At 36.1% G+C, this 24,034-nt stretch overlaps 1 protein-coding gene across 27 annotated transcripts in view; it reads right to left on the bottom strand.

Moving 5' to 3' along the window:
- RBMS3 (RNA binding motif single stranded interacting protein 3) overlaps window positions 1–24,034 on the bottom strand; it is a 1,291,910-nt gene that overhangs the window by 492,403 nt on the left and 775,473 nt on the right. For all 27 annotated transcript variants that reach the window (XM_072793055.1, XM_072793061.1, XM_072793062.1 and 24 more), the window contains one exon: window positions 4,447–4,505. In XM_072793055.1, coding sequence (XP_072649156.1) covers window positions 4,447–4,505 — 59 coding nt within the window. The remainder of the gene's footprint in view (window positions 1–4,446; window positions 4,506–24,034) is intronic.

Genomic DNA, 24,034 nt, shown 5'->3' with positions numbered 1-24,034 from the left:
GTTGCCTGCTTTGTTCAGCAATTTCTGGTCATTTTGGCCTGACGGTGACTGTTTTGTTTTATGTTGCCATATTTTACAGAATGAAAGCTGCCACAGCCACCACCCAAGAAAGAACAATCTTGAAAACTAGAGGTTATGTTGAAAGAGTTCTCCATGACCCTTTCCAGAATAGAGAATGAGTGTGTTTCTCTGGGTCTGCCTACTGTACAGAACTTCAGAATGTGAGTGGGATACAAGGACGGAACAAAAGCCTTTCTTTCAGATGCTAAGTTAGGGTTAAGACTAACATTGAGCTAATACATCAAGGTTCATTTTGATGCTTTTTCTTTCCATCTCCAAGGAGACTAGTGAATGTACTTCCTCACGCTACAATACACAGTAACTTGCATGTAATATACTGCATGTGCAACTGCTCATGAAAAATTGAATTTATATCATGTCTTTAAAAACAAAAATAAATAAGTCTTGTCTTCCCAAGATTTGGTTTTAAATGCATAGCCTGAGTCTAGAGGCAAAGTTGCAAATGGTTCAGAAGCAAGTGTCTCAGAGAAGACCAAATCCAATTTGCATTCTCTAATGACAAGCCTGGTGCTCTTAGTGATTTTGTTTGAAAAAGCCGCCTCACTCTTTCCATCTCCTTCCTGAAGAAAGCCACGGTCAAGAAGAACTCCATTTATGCTGATTATTTAAAGATGCAAAACACAACATTAACTCCCAATCCATTACCACTTTCACCTGACATTTCACAAAAAAGCAAATAAATATATAGTCACAGGCTCCTCATATTTCATAAAAAGAACCACCAAAATACAATCAAAACCAGATCATTTATCCAAAAACTGTTTTTCTGTTTGTTTTGCCTGAAAAGACAACAGATTTGGAGAAATGTAAAATTAATAATAATCTATCACCCATATTCCCACCACCTTAATATATTTTTTTGTTTAATATCACCAGTATTTTATACTATAGCTAACACCAGGTTTGGTTGAGTGTTATCCATATCCATTTAACTATCAAATCAGGCCATATTGTTATTATTATCATTTTATGGATAGGTTAACTGAGGCATCCAGAAAAGTTGAGTCATTTACCACAGGTCACACAGCTTACTTAGTGGAAAGGCAGTGTTCAAACCAGGCAGTCTGGCTTCACTCCAGACATAAGCATAAGCCATACTTACTCTCAGATATTAATGTAGATCCATATTTATTTTGCACATTATTATATAGTCCCCTATATTCACTTGAATTCCTATAATAAACATGTTCATTGTCTGACACAGCATAATCCTCTTTACTATCAGTGGTATATGCACCATAAGCTAGAATTGGGAGGATGCCTGTTTGTTCAATACAGAGAATGAGTGCTCAGCGTGTGCATATCTACATATTCCTTAAACATTTGTTTGAATAATATATTTGGAACAACATTCTCAGTGTAATTACTAGCATCAAAATATGTCCTTTATTGTTCTCTCCAATCTGACTTTTTAAAAAGTCTCTACCAACTTAAGATGATATCAGCAAATATGAGTGAACCAGATGTGTGAAACACAGCATCGGATGGCCTGCATGAAATAATGTTTGCTACCTGAGTGGATATGAATGATCAGTGCAAATTACTTTAATTGGCATGTTTCCAACTGTTTCCTGACTCACCCTGAAGACACTGCTCCTTTGTAGCCTTCTCAAGTGTTTGCTGTGTTTTGTTCTTTGTTTTTCCTTTCTCACATCTCTTCTCCCAATGGGCCTATAAGTGGAGAGTCTTCCTTGTTCCTAAGTCCATCTAGTTTCGCTCTTACCTAAAATCTCCAATTTAGAATTTTTCATAAGAAAATCGTACAATCAGTGTGGAATCTTCATTTTCACTATTGTCTAGAGATCCCCCCGCCCCCAGTATCATTGCTTTTAGCTCTCCATAAATACCTTCTGGATCAGTTACTTTCCTTAATACTATTCTTGCTTCGTTTCTTGGATATTTCAAGAAGTATTAAATGGTTGTTTCAATGCCTTGTTTTATCAGTTCCTTGAGCTCCTCAATGATGTCACATCTTCCTTCCAACCTTAGAAACACACTTTCATGGTTATAATTAACAACTGTAGATAATTTTCCATAAATATAATTGCTACCTCTTCACAAATGCATGTTGTTTATACTGGTAACCATTTCAAGGGTCATTCTTCTGAAAGAGATACTCTAAATAGGATTCAGAATATCACTGAAACAATATTTTCCCTCAAACATGAAAGTGGCATGACAGTAATACCCTTCTGATCATGAGTGCTTACTTTTAGGATACCACCTCCATATACATGAGGAAGACTGCGATTCAGAATCACTACTGTTAATCCACAGGCTCTAAATGCTGAGGCCAAAAAAGGCAACTACAGGCTTTTATTTATGTGTGTATAACAATCACATGTTCTCTCCACTTCCTTCACACTACCTTCAAGGCAAAAGGTCTAATAGCCCTCTGCCTTCCCATAAAGTCATCTTTGGCTGCCCTTTTATTAAATGATTTCCCTACGTAGGTCTATGGTCCCTCTCTTCCTTTCTCTTTCCCTTTCCTCCATTCTTTCCTCTCTCTTTCATCACCTTCTATATTTATCAGTGCTTATTATGAACCTTGTAGTCCCCAAACCACTTTTTTTTAAAGGTTTTATTTGAGAGAGAGAGAAAGTGAACAAGAGTGAGAGAGAAAGAGCATGAGTGGGGGGGGCAGCAGAGGGAGAGTGAGGGGAAGCAGACTCCCCACTGAGCAGGGAGTCTGATGCAGGGCTCCATCCCAGGATCCTGGGATCAATACCTGAGCCGAAGGCAGGTGCTTAACTGACCGACCCACTCAAGTGCCCCACCAAGCCACTCTTTAAACCCATGCTACAATGAATAAAAATATTTTGTATCAGCAAACTCAAAATGTATATGTTTATATGTTTAAAACATATGCATAGTAAGACTATATTATTATTTTCTAAATCATAAACAGAAAGTTGATATAAAAACAGAGATATGTTCTAATATTTTCTTCAAGCATTCCTGGCAGATCGTCTAGCCTTCCCCTGCAACACCTCACTTTGAAGGTAAACTTTCTAGGTTACACAAGCCCTGTCTCCATTGAGCTTAAGTCTCTTTGGAGAGAAAGAGAGAGAGAATTAAATAAGCAGTTACAAGAAAATGTGGATAGGAGTATTAGGAGTTTCCTCTTTTCTAATTATGTGGGTCTGCTCAATTAAATTCTAAAATTCTTTCTCCCAAACTTTCCCCAAGTCCATCCATTCTGACTTAATGAACTTCATTCCCCCGAAAGAAATCTTTATCTCCTCCTCTCACAGTATTTTGTACATATCTCTATTATAAATATCTCCGTTATACTTTCTCATGTATTACGTTGATAACACTGATTCTAACAAGCATTTTAGGATCAATTTTTTGGTGTTCTTGCTAGTTTCCTTTTCAAACTGAACTATTAGATGACAGGAACCATGTCTTATTATTTTTTTGTTTTGTAGTACCTAAATACCTAGTGCATTTTTGAGTTTCTAGGAGACATGGAATGCTTTTTTTTTTTTTTTTTTAATTGAGGAATAGAACCTGACTACCACCAAATAGCCTGGGATATATTTTCAGTATATGAATGTCTGTTCCTAAAACATACATACATTATATCTATATGTGAAATAGCAGCAGTCTTTAGAATGATCTTAGCCCCACTATACTTCTTGATGTTAGTAACATAAAAAAGGCTGGATTACAGGAGCAATAAATAGCATATGTCACAAGAAGCATTTCAGTTTTCTAGTAAGAACTGAGTCATGCAAGAGAGGCCATACAGATTTCACAAATAGTATGTAATGCAACCCTTGAAAGAGTATGGGATTCCCAGACATGAAGAAGCATGAGTCACAGATATAGTCAAGTAACTTCAGAAATGTTTCCAGGGGAAAAGAAAAGCCTTAATAAGATACCAACTCAGATCCTGAGAGATGTCAACAGCAGAAGCTTAGACACAATGGGCCCATCCGTAAATTCATTCCTAGTCAACCAATGTTGCTAAAGCTTTAAAGAACAGATAAATTAAAACGTGCTTCGCATGGGGAAGTTTTCCCCAGAGTTCCTCATTTTTATATAGGAAATCAATTTGCATCACTGATGATATCATTCAAATCAGACAACCCAAAGTTGTTAAGAGGTAATTTAGTTTTACGCTGAAGCAATTTGATACTTGTTCTGATTTGTGATTTTCATTTTGTTTGTTAATGAAAAAAATTAATGAACAATGTTACTAGAAATACAACTCATCAAAGCCTCGGCATTTTTAAAAAGGTTTGCCATGTACTATATGCCGTGATCATTGCACAACTGATGCCTGGACCTCTGCCTTGGAGGAATCATCAATCCAACAGCCTAGGCAAGAGCCCACGGTACAAATGCCCTTAGACATACCTTTGCACTGATTTGTGTTTTTGTCCAGAATTGCCTTTGTGGATACAATCTTTCCATACCTGAAAGAGAGAGAGAGGGGAAAAAAAATCCATGTTATTATAGCCCAATGAAGACGCTTAAAATACCTTAATGAACATCGGTGCACACACAATTGAGCAGGAATAAACCAAGAAAACAAGCTCGGTACTCCCATTTCACACCTGGATGATCCCTTTTCACCAGTTCTTCTTTATAACTCGAGAATGTGCTTCCCTACATAATCACTGGGTTGAGCCTTCAAAAATAGACCTGTCAGGCTGTCATAGGTGGCTGAAAGGGGGTTTCAAGTGATTGTGATCAAAGTAAATCACACTGTGGATTGCTGGAGAAAAGCACAGACCTTGGCGCCAAGCTGAACGGGGCTTACATCCAGCTCTGGCGCTGACCTAGTGTTGCAATGCTGAGCAGTTTAACACAATTTCACCAAAGCCATTTTTTTCATCTGGAAAAAATGAGAATTGTAATAATTCCCTTTCAGGCTTTGGGAGAGGGTTAAATTGAAATATTAAGATTTCCTAGCAGTGCTCCTATGATAAAGGGGATTTTTTTTTCTGCTGGAAACATATACTGTAAGTTAACTGAGGATAAGGACTGAATTTTGGATTCTCAGTGCCTGCCACCATATGTAATAGGTACTCCATAAATGTTTACTATAAATAAATAAACAATACGGGTAACCCAGTGGTACTCCATCTGCAATGAAGTGTCTACCAAAAATACATGTAAGTATATTCATTATTTTGTTATCTCTTGCAGAAGACCTAATCTAGGTTTTGTTTTTTAAAAGATGAGCAAACTGGAGAATGAAGCTCAATCTCTTTAAGCCTGTTTCCTAAGATATAAATGATAGAACTAAAGAAGATAATTTCTAAAAACCCCATCCTTCTTTAGGATTCCAGAAGGATGCTCCTGAATCATCACAACATGGATAAATTATAATGCAAATTTAAGTGCCAAGTTTACTGACAACTCACACTTATGTTGACAATTTCAGCCATGTCACAACATATTTGGCAAGTTTTCTTTTAATTATATGCTCTTAAGCGACTGTGAGTATATAGACAAATAGTAAATATCCCATGTAGTGATAAACTAGGTTCCCTATCACTACTGTTTCTTTTGCATTTATGGGACCCTCTTATTCTAGCATTAATTCTTTGGAGCATTTAGTGGTCATTTATTAATATTCTGGTGTTGATAATGTCATTGTTCTAGAAATGCCTTTGCCTCTTTTCTTTTCTTTCCTACAGATGTTTTTGGTTTTCCTGTTTTTGTTTTTATTTTTAGAGAGAGAGAAGGAGAGAGCATGAGCCAGGGGCAAGGAGCACAAGGAGAGGGAGAAAGGAAATCTCAAGTAGACCCCATGCCCAGTGCAGAACCTAACACCCAGCTCGATCTCACAACCCTGAGATCATGACCTGAGTTGAAATCGAGTCAGGCACTAACTGACTGAACCAATCCCAGGAACTTCTCAGATGTTTTGATCAAGGATAGATTGAGGGTCCTCTAGAAATTTATGGAATTAATGCTATTATGAAAGTGATGCCACCAATAGCTTTGAAAAATCATTAGGAGCTGACCTATTAATAGGTCACAGTAGGAACTAGAATATTTGTATATACTTAGATGAAGGGGTCTGGAGATAATTCTCCCAGGCCCCAACATGACCCTTCTTAAAGTCAGCCAGACTGGAATGAAGCTGTCCAATACCAAATTGAGTAGCTTTGCCAGCATAATCATGAAATTTAAGCTACTTATATCCCTGGTACCAGCATACTTTCTACATCTTTATAACCATAAGTCTATAGTTAACTAAATCAAAGACAGCTAGAGCTGAAAGTGTCTACTACTGTTTTGCAAATGTAAAAAAATTAATCTAACAGATTAATAACTTGATCAAAATCACGTAATTTGTGAAATGGGACCAGAATATGGGATTTTTAAGATTGGTACAGTGCTTAACCATTATACCACCTGCTTCCAAAACAGAGAAGCTACATATCTCAACTCTTCTAGCTTCATCAATCTTCATGTCTTTGAGAATTCAGGTATTTGGATCCAGGGTAATATAGTATAGTAGTAAAAAGAATATGCTGTGGCAACAAATTGCCATGGCTCATATCTCAGTTCAGCCTGGGTATTTTTAATTGGCTAAGCAAGCCTTATGTGTTCTTTGTATCACTTCACCATCTATAATTTTACAAATCTATTTATTTAAATGTTCATTTAGGTTATTATTTGTTTAAATTTACATATACCTATGTACAAATATATAAAATTATGATAATAACCTCTACCTCAAAGGGTTGTTTTGAGGGTTAAGTGGAGTTTACCTAAAATGATAACAGTGGCTGGCACAGAATAAGAGCTCATTAAATATTAGCTCTTCTTACAATTATTTCCTTCCTGTTATCTGCTATATAAAAAAATCTATATTCCTTGGCATTCTCTGAGGTAGATTAGAAATAGAAGGGGGTAAAGTTCTGTCCCAAACAAGAGCTTTAAAACATTACTACTTAGACTATCAAAATCTTTCACTAAGAAATTTGGCAGATAAAATTATTTCCTAGAAGGATAATTTACATTTACCATTTATGTTGTTATTTTTAATATTAGGGATTACATTAACTATGTTGTCACTGTACTTAATCATATAAATGCCCATAGGTTCAAAGCTTTTGTTTGTTGTGTGTGTGTGTGTGTGTGTGTGTGTGTGTGTTAGGTACTACATGCCTATTACTATACAAGCCCACTTTCTCCAAAATTTCTCATCCCCCAACATCCCCATGCCAAAAAACACATATGGCCTCTCCTTCAAGCTCTATTTCATCCCAAGAGTTTCTCTTTTATGAAAATAATCAATAAAATACTATTATATTTTAATGGTCTCTTTAGTATACAATGGTCCAATGTATCTATAATTGCACTTTAAAAAAATGTTTATTTATTTGAGAGAGAGAGAATGCAAGCATGGGAGAGGGGCATAGGGAGAGAGAGAGAGAGACAGAGAGAGAGAGAGATCCCAAGCAGACTCCCCACCTGAGGGCAGATTCCTCACAGAGGGCTGGATCTCACAACCCAGAGACCATGACCTGAGCTGTAATCAAGAGTTGGTTGCCCAACTGACTAAGCCACCCAGGCACTCCTCTATAATATATTTTACCTATTAATGACAGTAATATTTGATAAATTTGGGCTATTCAGGCAAGTAAACATTGGGAAGATTATATATATCTTAGTGTAGAAAACAAAAGGGAGAAGAAAGGGAACATTTGCTGAAACTTATTCTTCCACACACAGCACTATTAATACAGTATGGGAGAAGTAAAAACTAGAGGAAGAAAAAGAATTTAGAACATTTATAACCATCTCACATCAGGCACACAAACCCTTAAGACAAAATCCTTCTTAATTGGTTTCTAAAGCTACTCCTGAAAATTTTATATATAAGTACCTTCCAAATTAAAATTTAGTTCTATCTTTTAAAGAGGAAATTAAAAATTACTGTATCTCATAGTGAATTACATTTCCCAATGGGACTTTTAGCCTATGGTGTGCATTTTGTCCTACTGTATCAATATTACTAGGATGTCTTTCTTTTCCTTCATTAAACGTAGTATATTTTTAAAAAGCTGTCATTTTATTATGAAAAAAAAAAGGAAACGAAATTATTTCTTATGGAAAGCATTTGTGAATATTTTGGCAAGCAACTTTTTTCTAAAATGAAATTTTATGTCCCAGGAAACATTAAAATGCTACTATGAATGGAAAAATCACTCACACACACATACACACACACACCAAAAGCAAATTATTGTATTTCTTGATTTCCCTTTTTTTCATTATACTCTAGGCAAGGTTTTCCAATAGTGCTGGAAAATGAAACAATGGGACATAACCAAGAGTACCTGACTCAGCCATGAGTCTGTGGAGTTAAAGGAATTTGATTCTTTGGCTCAGTTACAGTATTTTGCATTAACAATTATTCCACAAAGCTAGGATATGCTTTAAACAACAAGAGAAGGTATTTAATGGGCCATTGGTTCCAGTTCATGTTTGAACTCTCCTGGTGACAAACAGGTACTTTCTGCATGACTGGTGCTGTATTCTCTATGCTCTGCAAAATCAACATCTGATAGAGGTAAATCAAGTTTAGACTTTTTTTTTTTTTTTTAAGATCCAAATCACCATAAACAGAAAAGCCACCAATGTAATATACCTGTGAAGAATTACATCAAATCTTTCTTCCCAATGTTTTGTCAAAGTATACTAATGGACTATAGTAAAAACTATACAGACTAATGATACATTTTTACACACTCTGGAGAAAAAATATTTCTGAGGCAAAATGTATTTCCAAACATAAATGATCTCCCTTATTTACTCTTCTCCTTCTTTGGGTTTAGAGTAAGACTGTAAGTATTCATAACGTTTTTCTTTATGATGCCCATGAGTAGAAAGCAAAATCTGATGTTAGAGAAATATATGTGACCAGATCATTTCAGGATGACGCCTGAAAATAGACCTGAGCAGTCATGCCATGTGCCTTCTGGCTCCAGAAGCTTTCAGACAAATCCAATTCACTTTCCCATGCTTTCATTTCAGCTAGAAGAGATACAGGATTATCCACAGTCAACTTCCTCTGGGTGGGGGAGTTCAACTTCTTGAGGGAAACAAATAAATGAAGTAAACATCTTTAGTATCATGATTCTCACATTCAATACCTTCTCTAAACCAATGTGAGAAGCCCCTAATTCACATTGCTAGGATACTTTTGGACATAAAAACATGCAACTCCATATAACATCTGCATATTCACCAGCTGTCTGGAGTGCCCATACATTCTCCAAATGCAACCAGGTCCCAAATAGCATTTTATTTTTATTCTAAGCATACTCTGCAAACCAGTAGCCAATCTGTAGTAACTACTCAATTATATTTTACATTTTCATAACTGAGTTTTATATATTTATGTGTTGTCTATTAACTCACTTTTACTCTAGCTTGTCAACTCAAGTTTTACATTTAATTTTTTAAAGAACAGTCAGTTATTTCTGGCATTTATTCTTTTCTTAAACAGCATTCAGGTCAAACTATTTGTTGATGCACTTGATTACTCCACATGCAAGCCTAATTTGAACTAATGACATCTATTATTTTCCAAAGTCGAAAAGAAAATAGAGCTATTATGGATCTACTCTTGGTGCATTATGAAGACATCAAATTGGTGGGATCTTTCTATAAAAAAATTATTTTTAAATCCTTTTGCTGAATCACTCACTGTGTATATTAATTCAAAAAATACAGGCAAAGACTGAAAATAGAGTCTCTGCAGTCAATTAACTCCCAGCTAACTCATTTTTCACATGCCTTCTGTATTGATACCAGACTCAAAAAAGGTACTGCATTTATTTAATGGATGAAACATTATCCTTTCAGCAAATATGGTTATTGCCTACTTCTAGATGGCTCATTCATTCTTTGGCATTTAGGGATGCTAATGGAGTATATCTATGGCTTTAGGGATCCAGTAAGAACTTGGTGGGGCTATTCCTTTGATGGGCCACATCAGCAGCTTTCATCTACAAGAGAAGTCCACACTCAATAATATTCTGAAGCATTAACAAGTTCAATCTACCATTGAATGGTTGAAGCCAGTAATAACTGTGGTGGGCTGAACTATGTCCTCTCAAAATTCATGTGTTGAAGTCTTAACCACCAGTTAAGTCTTAACCACAGTACCTCAGAATGTAATCCATATTTGGAAAGAAAGCCTTTAGATAACTAAGGCAAAGCAAGGTCAAATGAGTGGGCCTCAATCTATCATGACTGGTGTCCTTATAGATGATGACAAAGGCACAAAAGAGAGACCATATGAGGACAATGGGGTAAGATAGCCATTTGTGAGCCAAGGAAAGAGGCCTCAAAAGAAACAATCCCATCAACATCTGGATCTCATATTTCTCACCTCCAGAACTGTGAGAAAATAAATTTCTGTCATTTAAGCCACCCAGTGTGTAGTATTTTGTTATGGCAGTCCTAGCAAACTAATACAATAATGTCTATCCAGGGGCTGGTAAGCTTTGGAAACGGGAACAGAAGTGAGAATATCCAGACCACTGTCCTCCTTTTAATGCTTTGCTCAATGATTTTGCAGGTGGTCCTTCCAAGTCCTAACTTAACACCTCCAAACTCTTTGTCATCCAACATTTGTGTGGATAACAGGGCCAAGAAGTATCCCAGCACCACCCAGCACAGGCAAATAATAATCTAGAACCTGATTCTTGGCCTTGTAGTCTGGACATTCTTTCCCTTCTTTGCCCACTCCAGAGATAATCAAACTCTTAAATCATGGATCCACACCAAGTACATTTCACAAGTCCATTGCACAAACCAAAATGTCATTTATTAACTTACACCTTGAGAATAACACATTACAAAGAACAAAAAATAAGAGTTTCCAGTTGGGAGAATTGAAGAAAACTTCTCAGAGGAAGTGTTTGAAGAAAGGGCAACATTTTGGCAATCAGAAGCTTTTTATACTTCTTAGGAATAATAAAAACAATTTCCCTCCAAAAGGTTTTTTACACTAGGGTATTATTTAGTAAGTTACTATTATCACAGTACAGTCTCACCAAAATTCTATGGCTATAACGCTATATTTACAATCTGGTCAATTCTAAAACAATGGTCCTCTAAGGTGCACCAGAGTCTCTAGGAGGGCTTATTAACAGACAGATCACTGGGCCCTACTCCCTACTCCCAGAAATACTGATTCAGTAAGCAGAAGATGGGTCTGAAGAATATGTACTTCTAACAAGATCCCAGGTGACACTAATATGGCTAGATAGTGTTTTGAGAACCACCACTTCAAGAGAATAACACACCAATAGCAAAGCACGTGTGGTTAGTTATTTGCAAGACTCCAGAGACTAAGGGGCTCTCCGCAGACATAGAAAATTACTTTCAAAGCTGCAAAAAGTATGTGCCTTTGATCAAATGATATTCCATGTTGAAAAGGCAGACTAAATTTTTTTTCAGAGTTTTGCTTAATATAGCCAATATAATGACTACTTAAAACCCAAGTATAGCTGATTTGGAATTTTTTCAGGTACTTTTTAGAAACAAAGTCCAACGAAAACACATGGCAATGTCTATGTTAACTCTCTTCCTTCACTTAAAATAACTAGTGGGTAATTAATAGTTTGATTGAATTAGAGTGATAATATAGTGTGAAAACTGACAAGCAGATGATTAGAACTGGTTAGTGCTTTTGCTTGTTCTTTAATAAGAAATGGGTATAAACTTGGAGCAGATATACCAGACCAAACATGAATACTTTCAAATTCTAAAATAAAACAAAACAAAATCATTAAGCTGCTGGTTCTTAGAGTTAGTAGTTCTTAGACTATACTTTAGATTATATATTTCAGTTATATAGTTAGGGTATATACTCCACCTTCTTAGTGAAAGCTTGTGATAAAGGGGTTTCCATGCAAATAGGATTGAAATCACATCTTTTGGGTACTTTCTGCAACATATCATAGCACATTTCAGCATGCTTAACATTATTTAATATTTGGTCTGCTAATGTAGAAAGAGAACGGGCTTTTGTTCAATTAATATGGACTTGAATCTGAACTCCACCACCCCTATGATTTGGGACAAATTATTCAATGTCTCAGCTCCTCAGTTTTCCTGATCTATATAATACAATCACAAAGATCTGTTTTTAATAGTGGCTGTAAAGATGAAACAAAATTGTGTTAAAATTCCTACTACAATGTATGGCATGTTGAAATTCCTTCTGTTCTTTTACTAAATCCTGCCTTATGCTTTGTTGCCTATATATGTATATTATAGTGTCAAAATGATAACTTTGATAATGTCTCTCTTGTTTTGTTTTTGAGTAAATTCTATACCACATATGGGGCTTGAACTCAGGACCCTGTGATTAAGAGGCACATGCTCTACTCACTAAGCCAGCCAGCAGCCTATTGACTCTTTGACAGGGCCAGCCTGTCTCAGTTTAAATACTTGCAAAAGCTCCCTTAGGAAGCACATGTATTACACTCATGTGACTTCTCATACTCTGAGTCAATTCACAATTTCTTCTTCACTTGCTCAGTCTTCTCCCAGCAATCCCTAATGACTTGTTCAGCCTGTTCTCCAGGCTCAACCATGCCAATGCTGCCCCTACAACCTTCCCGAAGGCTTTTGCCTTCTAATTTTGCATGAGCATCCACTGCTGCAGTTCAGAACCCCTCACTTACCCATTCTCTGGTTTCTCCCTTCCTGGCCATCAGCCAACAAGCCATTGTACTTGGTCTACCACCCCTTGACCCTGGCAGCCCTTGGTTCTCATTGCTGTCAGCTCCTGGTTTACTCATGGAGAGTTGACTGTGAACAGTACTCCACTTCCTGTGCCATTTTGTCTTCAAGAACCCAATCCTGTACTACCAAGTCTCAAGGTCTTCTATAAATGGATTTTAGAGATTTTCAACACCTCTTTAATCAGAAGCAATGCCATCTTGTCAGGAATTCATGGATCTCCCCTTTAAAACCTCTCTAATCTCCATTCCGATGTGTTATTTAGTTGACACTCACATCTATAATCACTTCCTGTGGGCCTGCCCCTGTTCTAAGCTCTCTAAATATATCCACTCTTGTCAATCATTACAACAACCCCATGTGATAGGCTCTATCACTAGCTATATTTTACAAATGAGGACACTTAGAAAAAGATTTAAGTAACTTCTCCCAGGTCACATGACCAGGAACTAGCAAAAGCAGAACCCAATCCTGGGCAGACTGTCCTCAGAGCACATTGTCTGCCAAAAGTTCAATATTCTGTCTCTTAGCTCTAGTCCATCCTGCCACTGTTCTCTCTCAAAAAGAAAGCCACCACTCCTCCTTTTCTCCCCTCCAATTCCCATCCATTCCTGCCACACCTTTCTCTGCCCTTGTTTCCCTATATATATTTTTTCTGAAACTCAACTCTTTTCCCAGTACCAGGGCTCTTTTCACTCTGCCTGCCCTTGCACATTTGTAGACTCTTTCCTTCTACACACTGGCTATCATTAGGTTTCTCTCTTCACATTCCCTACCAGACTTTTCTGAAATGATTGCTCTACTCATGCTACTTCTTGCTTTTCATGATCTATTTTTTACTTAACTCCTAAATACTGGCTTTTATCTATTGGAACAGAACTTTGAAAATTAACTAGAAATTTCTTTTTTTTAACTAGTAACTTCTTAATAAATACAATAATCTGTTATGATCATCCTTGACTTCTCACTATCATTTAACTCTTCTCTCTCACTCTCTTTTTTTTTGGGGGGGGGGGGTGGAGGAAGATCAGTTAGCCCTCTTAAAAACCTTCCTCTTGAAACATTCTGTTCTTGGGTCCTATGTATTACATTGACCTGGTTGGCTCTTAATTTCCTTCCTTGCAGACAGTTTTGCTTTATCTCCTTCACTTGCACCTTCTCCTCCTCCAGGTTCTTAAAAGTGGGTGTACCTTAAGCTTAATCCTCAACTCACTTGTGTTTGGGTGCTACTGGATCCACTACTATGGTAATTCTCAAAAATAGCATTCATCAGAATCATCTGTATGGCTTCTTATAACTCTGGGCCCCAACCTCAGAGTTTCCCATTCAGCTTCTTTGGAATTGTCTGAGATTAGGCACAAGAATTTGAACGTTTAACAAGGTCACAGGGGATGCTGAATTGTTGGTCCAAGGACTACATTATGAGAACCATTGCATCAGAAATATCTTTCATTACCATGCTTTGAATTTCCATTTCTCTGTGTGTCACTCTGATATTTCCTTCTCTGGATCTTCTTTCACCCTAAAACCTCAGTCCAGAATCTCTAATTAGAATTACTTGATATTTTCCCTTGAGTGTTGAGTGGTCATCTCAAATGGCACAACAAAGTTGAACTCACATATTCTATTTTCTCCTTCCCTGGAAGTGCTTCTAGGGAAATCAGGTAGCAAAATGTTCACAGGCCAGAGATTACAGTGAACTGGAGATCTCCAGCCCACCTGAAGGGGCATCTGCTTTTCATCTATAGCCATTGTTACCATGAAGTAATATGATTCCAATGATGTTAGGTTTTCTGGGGTTTTTTTTGTCTGTTTGTTTGTTTGTTTGTTTGTTTGAAGAAATCTGGCTTTTCTAGCAAAATTTCCTTATTTTTCGAAGCCTAAGGCTTAGAGTTTTGTAAAACAAAGTGAAAGCCAAATAAAATAGCTCTCAGACATAGACTGAACCTGAGGACTGTCACTTTGTGATGTTGGCATTAATGTCTTCCAGTCTCTGCTTCTCTCTATGAAAAACATAGGCCCTTCAAGGGTAAACTGCATGTTCTGACTTTCTTGTCTACCAGTTATTTCTTCCAAATCTGAATTGTTGTGCTCACAGCCTACATAAAATCACCTGGCATTATTATTGTTCTTATTATTTTCTTACTGTTTTGTGATATTATCTGCTTATTCTCTATGAGATTATCTCTTCAATCAGATCCTGATCTTTCAGATGTCCAGATAATGTGTTATGCTTTTCTGATCATCCTCAAAATATCCAGAGCTTGATGAATAATCTTCCTCTCTGGAAATCTGTTGATTTTTAAGTTACTTTTATTGACTTGCCAATGATTTCTACATCAGAAATATCCACAAATGATTGGACTACATTTATATATAAACACATACGTTTATGCCATCAATTGAGCACTTGCTACATGATAAGTCCTCAGTAGTATTAAGAGAAAACTGTATCAAATGTACAGCATATGTAACCATTTTGAGGGCCTTCAGAAGCAGGAGACTTGAGTTCAGCTGTGTAGAGAACACTCATGGTATCCACTGTATCCCCTGCTACCAAAGTACATAATCAGATTCTCAAAAGTTCTGTGACGGTGGTGATTGCTATTAAAATAGTAATTCATGGAGTACCTGGGTGGTTCAGTTAGTTAAGCATCCGACTCTTAATTTTGGCTCCGGTGATGATCTCATGGGTCAGGAGATCGAGCCCCACCTTGGGCTCCATGCTTGGCACAGTGTCTGCTTGAGATTCTCTCTCTCCCTCTCCCTTTGCCCCGCACCCCCGGCTCATGGTCATACTAAATAAATAAATAAATAAATAAATAAATAAATAAATAAATAAAATCTTTAAAATAGCAATTCCCAATCCTGCCATGGTCACTTAGCTTCATTCTAATTTCCTCCTAGATCTTCTATGTCACTACCCTCAACCTCCTCATCTTAGCTCATATGACATTTTTCTTATGCCTCTTCTCTCTTCCCCAAGCAGCTAATTTCAATTTTGGTTATAATCCAACAGATATTGAGCTTATCTATGTTAGCCATGGCATTGTACATTAATTATATCAATGACAAAAATGAAATATGCATTCCATTGCTCTATATTGTAACTTTTCCTGTCCTAATATTGAGGATGAGTCATTCAAAGATAGGGAATAGGTCTTACTCATTTTATAACTCTGGCCTTATATTCAGAAGTCACTCAATGAGTGTTTGTTAAACGAATGAATAAATGAGTTGATACTGTGTATCTTACCCCTAGCATCAGATGAGACAATCCAGATGGCAATGAGAGTCAAGGATATCCAGGCAGAGATATATCTCCTACTTTGCAACACAGCAAACCGTATATCCTACAATGATGATACATCACTTTTTATATCTTATGTTCAGTACATGCACTGCATCTCATTCAAAAACAGAACGAGCTATAACATCACTCAGGAGCCAAACTAAGACATAGTTTTAAAGTCTTTACTGTAAAGTGTTTTATGGCATATATTATTTTAAATCTACAAAGAGACTCAAGGAAGAATATGACATAAAATACTGAAAGACAAATTTCATACAGTATAGCAGCTGCTCTAAGTTTTTTAATGGATATACAGTTTTTACTACTGGTGTGAGGAAGTATCTAATGCAAGGAACTCAATGACTTTTCCCAGGGAGGTTTATCTGTAAAAGAATGGTAGTATGGAACTGTCTGTGGAATCTTTCTGAGCTTCATCATGTTTAGAAATGCATTTCTGTGATTAAGTAATACAAGACTGCCACTGCTTCATCAAAATAAATAAATAAATAAATAAAAACAATGGGAGAAACAGATGAAATCATATAATGTAGAAAGAAGTAGTCTCATGAAGAGAAATTTTATTTTTTTAAAAGTTCACAAAGACAAAAAGCAGAAAAGATGAGAATCAAGCCCAACTTTAAAGTAATTTTCTTATCCTTAATTGTAAACACTTATAAAACAAAGTGTGTAAGTAATTAAGAACACAGTCATTTTTTGTCAATACATCAATCTCTACATTAAATTGTGATATTGGATAAAGCTGCTCCGTGTCATCCCAAAAGATTCAGTCCTTGTGAATCAATAACTGGATGACCACTGTTGGATGGATATTCAAATAATTCATGATAACATAAATCAATGGTGCAGTCCAATTACCTATGTGAGGATTATTTGCTTTATAGATTCCCTGTATTATCCAGGATACTTTTAAAATTATATGTAAGATACATACAACCATCACACCAGGTAAGTGGGGAGACTTAATAAAACAGTGCATGCTAAACATTCTAGTTTAATGAAAAGCTTATAGTAGATACTCAAAAACAGTATTTGCTGGGTTAATGATCAATCTTTTGATTATTTAATGGTCAGAAAATTCAGGCTGATGTTACAAATAGATTCTAAAAAAACATAATTTAAAAAGTGTGTAAATTACAATTTTTTTTTTAACTCAGTGACTTCTGGTTCATTTGCCTTAATCCTGCCCACTACTACTGCAGGTGTACACAGGCATACACTCCTGAGTGCATTCCTTTCATTCCACTGGGGGAATGTTTTGCATGAAAAAGAACACACCTATGACACTTGAGAAGGTCATGTGCGTGCGAAAGGGAAAATATAAGAAAAATTCAGCTGCTTCCCACATGTGCTATGGTTACAGATGTGTATTACACACTAAGAAACTCACCTAAATGTATATATACAGACAAGATGTAATATATTCTGCTTAGGAGGTAGTATCTTGTTCCCTTTTTTTAAAGTGAACCACTGGTAAAAACAAAGTAAAAGTTGATATGTTTAGATGGCATGTATTTTTCATATGCATGAGAGCATAATTGGTTCCACTTTTCTTAACACTAAATATAATGAAAAGCCACATTTCATGCCCATAAAATTGAAATTCTATTAATAGTCTTCAGCCCACTCCTCATCTGAGTACTGACATTTTAATAAGTTGATTATTTTCTTCATTATAGAGGTAATATATCATAAAGTTATACTTGGAAAATCTAGGAAAAATAGGAAGATGAAATTATTCATAATATCATCACACAAATATTATGTTGCTTAGTTTCCTTTTCTACATATGTTTGTTCTGATTTATATGTTTCATATAGTCATACCACTTACATAATCTTATATCCAGCACTAAGACTTTTAAGGACTTTATGATTTTTAAGAACAAGCAATGCCAAAATCAATGTATTTAACATAAAAATCCTTTCACTCTTGTTAGAAAATGTTAACGATGTAAGCCACACACAAACAAGAAGATCTGAAGAAGTAGTGATCCTCACTGGGTGGTTTATAAGTTACATACTTAAAAGACAATATTATCACTAACTCATCAATTAAATTAGCTTTTTTTAATGAATAGTTACCAAGTACCAAAGAATATCCTCAGGAACATAAAGGTGATACCTCATGTACTGCATTTCTACTCTCTTGTTTCTGTTCCAAGTGTACATATTATTGTTCCAATGTGTGTTATATATCATCATTCCAATGTGTGTTAGCATAACAAGCAAATTCCAAAGAATAAAGGTGTGGGCAGCTGATACTTACCACTCTATGTGTCTATTGGCTGTTTTAGAATAAATATTGCTATAAGCATCTTTTGAGCTAGTAGTCATTGTAATTATATAAATGGATATTGAATGTGTGAAAGATTATTTATAACATGTAAAAGATGTACAACATTTTTAGATGAACACACATCATGGGCTTAAGAAATTATTAATTTTAACTGTGAAATATCTTGCTTTCCTCTCTCTAACACTCTCTACACTTTCCTCTATAAATAACCACTATCCTATATTCTGTAATAAAATATCCCTTGCTTTTCTCTATTATTTTGTCATACATATATGATATATATCATTCAGATTTGTTCATGTTAGAATTTTACACTTAAGTAATGTTAATCGTAGTTTACATATTTTGCTGCAACTTATTTTCACTTAATATTTTATTTTTCTCATTTAACATTTTATTTATTTTAAGATCTTATTTATTTATTAATGAGAGATATATATAGAGAGAAAGAGGCACAGACACAGGCAGAGGGAGAAGCAGGCTCCATGGAGGGAGCCTGACGTGGGACTCGATCCCGGGGCCTCCAGGACCACACCCTGGGCTGAAGGTGGCGCTAAACCGCTGAGCCACCTAGGCTGCCCTCATTTAACATTTTAAATCATGAATTCAACCACATTGAATCAAGGGTCTATGATTCTTTTATTTTCACTGGGTTATGGTGGTCCTTTGAATAAATAACTCATAAATTGTTTATCAGAAGTCCTGTCTATTTTCACTTATGTTGATCCATACACATCTCTTTATTTCTGCCATTACAAACATTGCTATTATTACTGGTTTCATATCTATTTACTGGTGTAAATGTGCAAGAGTTTTGCAAGCCTATATGTTCTGGAGGGGGTTGTGGAGAGACATCAGAACATGTGTTGTTTCCCAAAGTGGTGGATCACTAGCAGAATACTAGGTTCTTCACAACCTTACCATATTTAATGTTGCAGACTTCTGTAACACTTCCTAAATAACTGAGAATAAAATATGATCATACTTTGTAAGATTTCTGAGTTTTACAGGTTCATCAGCAATGCATTAATGAATCTTGACAGGCAAAAGTAAATTAGGCAAAATTTCCAGGCATACCTTTCTGCTATTTCTGAGAATCAATAACTTTATGGAGTCATGAACTAGTTGTAATACACGGTCTGATTTTTTAAAAGAAGTAAGTGTTGGTAATGTTATATCTTATTATGCCTCTATAATTTACTATGGTTGCAAATTGTTTAAACTGTGTGCGTATATGTATGTGTAACTTTAAATATATAAGGCAAGAATAGCGCTGAAAATAATCATCTAAAAAGCACCCATGGGGGATCCCTGGGTGGCGCAGTGGTTTGGCGCCTGCCTTTGGCCCAGGGCACGATCCTGGAGACCCGGGATCGAATCCCACGTCGGGCTCCCGGTGCATGGAGCCTGCTTCTCCCTCTGCCTATGTCTCTGCCTCTCTCTCTCTCTCTCTCTCTCTCTCTCTGTGACTATCATAAATAAATAAAAATTTAAAATAAATAAATAAATAAAAAGCACCCATGTTTCCAAATACTTGTTCCTTAGAAGGTCTTGTCTCCACAAGATTTTGGTCCCTTTGAGGCAATTTATATTAGGTCTGGAGAAGACTCTTCTTCTAGCCCAGAAAACTGACTCCATACAGACTAAACTAGTTAAATAAATAATTATTGAAATAATTCAAATAATAGGTATTTAACAGTCAAAATAAAACTATGTTTCTTGCTATTCCCATAGAGACAAAATTAAGAACTAAAATAAATGTTTCTATTAATTTGAGTTATTTCTCAAATACTACATAAGATATTATAGTACTGTCTATACTAGAAAGTCCAAAACTCCAAGTCCTACAAAGTTACTGTATTAAACTCAGTTCTCAGGACTAGCCACTTAACTTATTCCAGATTAGGTTACATCACATGATGTTTTTCCAAGTGTAATGTCTATCTAAAAAGTTGAGCCTTTATGGAGGTAACATATGGGTATTGTGTATGGTTATCTAAACAAGCTTAAGTTCTATCAAGCCACAAGCCTTCTGGGGGATCTGCCACCACAAAAGTCAGAGGACGTGAAGATCTTCTGGTTTACCCTTCCTTTATGAAGGATGGAAAATTTCAAGAACATCAACAATGTAACATGTAGACTGCTGGCAGACTCATAAAGTCATTACAAAACCACAAAATCAACAATAACAACCCAATTTATGGGATCGTTCATGACCTTGAAGTCACTTCCACTGTCATATATATTTCTGTATTATCCATATAAGACACCACATTAATGTAGAGGGAAAAAAAGCTGAACGTACTAATAGCATTCCTTGAAAGGTTAAAGTTTACTTAGAAGGCAAAGAAGTTAAACATTATTTATTCCTTTACTCTGATAAAAGTCCTAATAAACTGTCAGTTCCTTAAGTTAATAGTTTCATACCTGTACATATTTCTTGAAGCCAAATTCTTCTTCTTTTTTATTTAAAGATTTTATTTATTTACTAGAGATACAGAGAGAGAGAGGCAGAGACACAGGCAGAGGGAGAAGCAGGCTCCATGAAGGGAGCCCGACATGGGACTCGATCCTGGGTCTCCAGGATCATGCCCCAGGCCAAAGGCATTGCTAAACTGCTGAGCCACCCAGGCTGCCCAAAGCCAAATTCTTCTACCTCAAAAGATGCTACATATTTAATTCTCATGTTTTATGACTTTGCTATTCAAAATGCAGTCTATGGAGCAACAGCATAGTCACCTCTTTGGTCTTAAAAAATCAGTATTTGAGGCCCAATCCTAGAACTACTAATTTAGAATCTACATTTTAGCAAATCCCTAGGGACTTCATATGTACATCAATATCATAAACCCACTATTTTACTACACGCACACATACACACACAAAAGGCATGCAATTCCATGCATTTTTGTCAAACCTCCGAGTTAGAAGAAATTAACTTTGTACTAAGAGTCAAGATAACTTTCAAGTTAGTAAAACTGCATTTGCCAAAGTTGACTAGCTGAAAGATAGGTTGGAACTTCATGGGGGACTCCTGTCTTTTTCTCCTTTTGCAAGAGTTTGTATAGCTTTCAGCTAATATGTTTTTGTGGTCTGTAGCTAATAACACGCAGACGGTGCACAGTGTGCCAGAATTTGAGTAAAAGGCACTTTGGTCTCATCTAGGGAATTCTGCAAAATATGCAAGAGAAAGAAAAGCCTGGCTTAGAGAATGTGAGAACTCTTCAGAAATTTAATTATATGTTTTCACTTGGCCTAAAATGTCCCCATAGCCTTTGGTCAAACAATTTCAGAGTAATCTAGTGGAAATGGGATATGTGTTATCAAGTCTAAATCAATGCCAGTCTTATGTAAATAAAGATTTAGGGACACAGAGCCAAATTTCGCTGGCACCCGTATTAGTATCAGTAAATACAATGGTAATAAAACAATTAAGCAAACACTCAAACTGCACAGAGAGTTAAAATTACAGTGCAATTATTACCTAAATCACAGATTAAGGGGAAAAAAAAAACTATGACCAACCATGTCTATATATAAACAGTGTTTTAATTTGTTATTGTGTTGTGAGCCCCATGTGTGTGCCTTGTGTCTGACAAGCCATTCAGCCTCCTGCTTTCTTAAGTAGGTTTTACTGTTAAATTATGGCTAGAATTAACCAACATGCCAGTACACCATGATATTAATCTCCCAAGTATTCAATCACTTAACAATAGCATCATTATTCTAGAAAACTCTGCTTATTCACTGTTTGTTCATGTTTTCAGATGTTTCATTAAGAGCAATTTTATTTCAATAGAATTCAAAAGCTGTGCAAATGCATGATCTAAAAAAATAGTCTTAAATATTTAATCTTCTACAAGGAGTCCAAAAAAAAAAGATAATCAAACAATGACTAGGTCAGTGAAATCAAAACAATTATTTAAAATTAAAGTATTCTGGAGAGTTCATGGAAGGGGCACTTGAAAGGAGCATGTGAAGTATAGGAGGCTGACCTCTGCTTTTCAAGAGAAATCACCAACTTGCAGGTATGTGTTCTGTCAGCTGCCATAATTCAGCTGTGGTTGCAGTAATAGTGTTGTGTCTCCTTCTTGTGACATATCTATAGTCCTTAATTGGCAGTGGTGTGCAGAAATGAGTATAATCACTGTATCAAAAATGGCCTTCTCTTCAGACTACTGATTTTTATAGTTCATTAAAAGTATTTCTCAAGAGGCATTCATATTGAATTCTGACTTCCAGAATGACCACAAAGGAACAGTTAGAGCCAGTGAGTGAGGTCCTGTGGCGAAGTCACGCTGATTCTTGAATTATATCCAAAAGTCGTGAGCCCAGTGTTTCCAGGACCTGCTGCTTACACAGCTGTTTAGATGGCCCAGGGCAAACCAAAATGACCAAATCTTTTTCTCCTAGGCAATTCCACCATAATATGCCCAGACCCAAATTGGGATGGAATTTAAGAAATAAAATAACAAAGCATATATGTAAACTACCCTTCAAGTGATTTCAAAATCTGCATAGCTGAAAGAATTCTTAGGGAAACTTAACTCTAAGAAGTCAGTCATATCAACTAGCTGCTTTGGAAAAATAAATATTCTGAATAGCAATGACTTCTGCCTTTGAAAATACATTTTTAAGGACCTTATATCAAATATTCCAGTTAAAGAGGTTTTTTACCATATAGATACCTGAGCCTATAAATACAAAGGCCTCCAGGCTCAGGGGGCTCACTAAATATGAAGGGAAAAAAAGTTTCAGAGAAAATGCATGTTCCCTTTTATTTTGATTCCAATCATAAAGCCATTTAAAAAGATAAAGGGAGACCACCCAGTAGGCCAGAGATATTAGAAGCCATTTCTCTGGTGGAACATGTTAATTATTTATTATTAATTATTTAAGTGCTATAGTGTTCCCATCTCTAAGTATACACTTGTATGTTAGAAGCAGCCCTTAAAATGTATTGCCTAACTGCTAATGCTCAAGCATCACACCAAGACACTGGTGTGGTTCACACGAACAAATCCATTTGCTGATGTTTATGTCTTTTATTCACATGACCTCCACTGTGGCTTTTCAGGAAGTAGCAAAAAAAATAGCCAGATTTACATTTTTTACTCCCTATCTTTAAAACCCTTTGTTTATCTTCATTGATCTCAGAGAGAAACAAAATTGCAACTAGATAAGTAAATGAAAGTGTTTATCACCATCGTGCTTATTATTTACTATTCATCTATGTATTTTATAACTATGTATCTGGCTTCTTCTGCATTCTAATCGTTGTTCTGGGAATACAGAGATGAATCAGATGTAAATTCTGTCCCCAGAGTGCTTAGCAACTAAAGCAAGATCACAGACATGAAAATAAATCAGTTCAATATGGTGTTGGTGGTACCATGTGGCTAAGACTGAAGCACACAGAATGACATATCATACTGCAACAAGACAGGATGGATACAATTTTCTGGAAGATAGGAATGGGTTGGGGCTGAACTGAGGGACATGAGCATCACAGGCTTTCCAGAGGAAGTGGCATGTATGCTGAATCTCAGAGATATGTATATTCATTTTTTTACCTGATGAACAACATTCCAGCTGTGATGTTCATCGATA

Source organism: Canis lupus, chromosome 22 (genome assembly GCF_048164855.1).
Source record: "Canis lupus baileyi chromosome 22, mCanLup2.hap1, whole genome shotgun sequence".
Classification (NCBI taxonomy): Eukaryota; Metazoa; Chordata; class Mammalia; order Carnivora; family Canidae; genus Canis; species Canis lupus.
The sequence above is the reverse complement of the archived record's forward strand: the minus strand, read 5'-3'. Positions and strand labels throughout refer to the sequence as shown.